We start from the raw sequence: 1,649 nt of genomic DNA, 5'->3' as shown, positions 1-1,649 counted from the left end.
TATATATATATATATATATATATATATATATACAGCTGCAGCCAATGGTATGTCTTACTTTTTGATGATTAGCTTGATTTATGTTACATTTCCGGTCCTCATCTTAAGTAAAACAAACACATCAAAGCCCCAGGAACACCTATATGAAGCTACTGCTGCCAAAACCCAAAAATCAGTCCAGTAGAGAAATGAGTGATGTAATTATGTAACATAACACAGATTAATGCTGCATTTAATTGAACCTGGAACTGTGAACTCAAAGTCACGTGATTCCGAATTGTTGGTTTTGATGCTGGACTCTCAAATTATTCATTGCTTGGTCCCTTTTACAGAATAACAATGACAAAAACACAGTTCTCTGCTTTATGTTCCGCTTATAGACAGTATTGAAAATTTTAATCATATAGTAGTAACTAAACAAATGACTTGATGTTATCTACTTAGAACAGAACTATTAAGACAAGAAGCAACCATCCTAAATACAGAAGTCTACCTTGGTTGTGTTACGCCAACTTTCCGACTTGGAATTCTGGAGTTGGGGTTTATTCCAGACATGAAATTGAATCTGAATAGCAAAGAATAGAGCTGGTTCTACAAGAGTTGAAACAGCAGCCAGTCAGACTTGAAGTATTTAACTTATCAGGCTCCTCTTTCATTTGTTAATTAAATTCAAAATTGGCAATGCAATAATTTTTTTTTCTGCTTCTAATGAACCAAGAATAAATTATTAACTTTTAGGTTTAGTTATTAATTAGTTATAAATTAGTTATAAGGTTATTAATTAGTTATAATTTATTAACTTCACGATTTGAATGCAATATCTTTCCTTCTGCTTCTAAACTAGTGACAGTAGAGTTTCTCTTCACTTAAGTCCACCTAAATCTTTTACCTGGTAGATTAGTGGACTAAGCCCCAAAACAGTTTAATCAGAATAATCTATTATTTTAAATCCAACAGGTCTGAATAAGATTGCTGGACCTTGGATCATAGAACACAAACATAGAAAACAAAAGGACTCTAGCAACTGTTAGGATTTTAATTAGTTTAATTTAATTTAGGTTTGACTGTGTATTTCTTATATACTGTTTCTTTATTTTAGCTAATATTAGGCAGAATAAAAATTGTTATATTTTTTTGCTTCGTGTTAGTTTTAGTTCAATGGGTAGACAGGGATGCATAAATAGTAGAAGTTTTAATTCCAGATATTATTGATTATAAGCTCTCCTCAGTTTTTTCACTAAATATTTTTTTCTGAGTGGTTTTAACATCCTTAAATCGAAGCATTGCATCTAACTCCTTTACTTTTATTTTAGTGTAATTTACATATTCCACTCTAGGCAAATTTACTCTTCAAAGTAATTTTGAAAGGATAAAAGACAGAATATTGCCTTTTATAAAATATTCTAAATATAAAATAAACTAAATATGGATTTAGTTTGAACTATAACTTAGGGCAGCTTGTTGATAAAAATTTTAATTAAAGAATCACATTGAATTTCAAAATAACTGGAAGGCAATGCATCTGCAGCTTTTACCTCGTATTTCTGTTATCCTGTCAACAACATCATCTGGTATTTTGTCAGCAGCAGAGGGCCTGGAGGTTATCCACACTTTGGCTTCTGGAAGCAGATTTCCTTTGATGAGGTTTA

General features: G+C 31.2%; 1 protein-coding gene across 1 annotated transcript in view; it reads right to left on the bottom strand.

The window, feature by feature from the left end:
- Window positions 1-489: 489 nt before the first annotated feature.
- The window catches only part of LOC107101039 (NLR family member X1-like), a 7,698-nt gene continuing 6,538 nt past the window's right edge, over window positions 490-1,649 (bottom strand). Inside the window, exon 4 of the mRNA XM_015399793.1 lies at window positions 490-565. Within this exon, the coding sequence (XP_015255279.1) occupies window positions 490-565 (76 nt within the window). The remainder of the gene's footprint in view (window positions 566-1,649) is intronic.

This window comes from Cyprinodon variegatus, unplaced genomic scaffold (assembly GCF_000732505.1).
Source record: "Cyprinodon variegatus isolate N-32 unplaced genomic scaffold, C_variegatus-1.0 Scaffold1047, whole genome shotgun sequence".
NCBI classification, from domain to species: Eukaryota; Metazoa; Chordata; class Actinopteri; order Cyprinodontiformes; family Cyprinodontidae; genus Cyprinodon; species Cyprinodon variegatus.
This window is presented reverse-complemented; position numbering and strand designations above follow the sequence as displayed.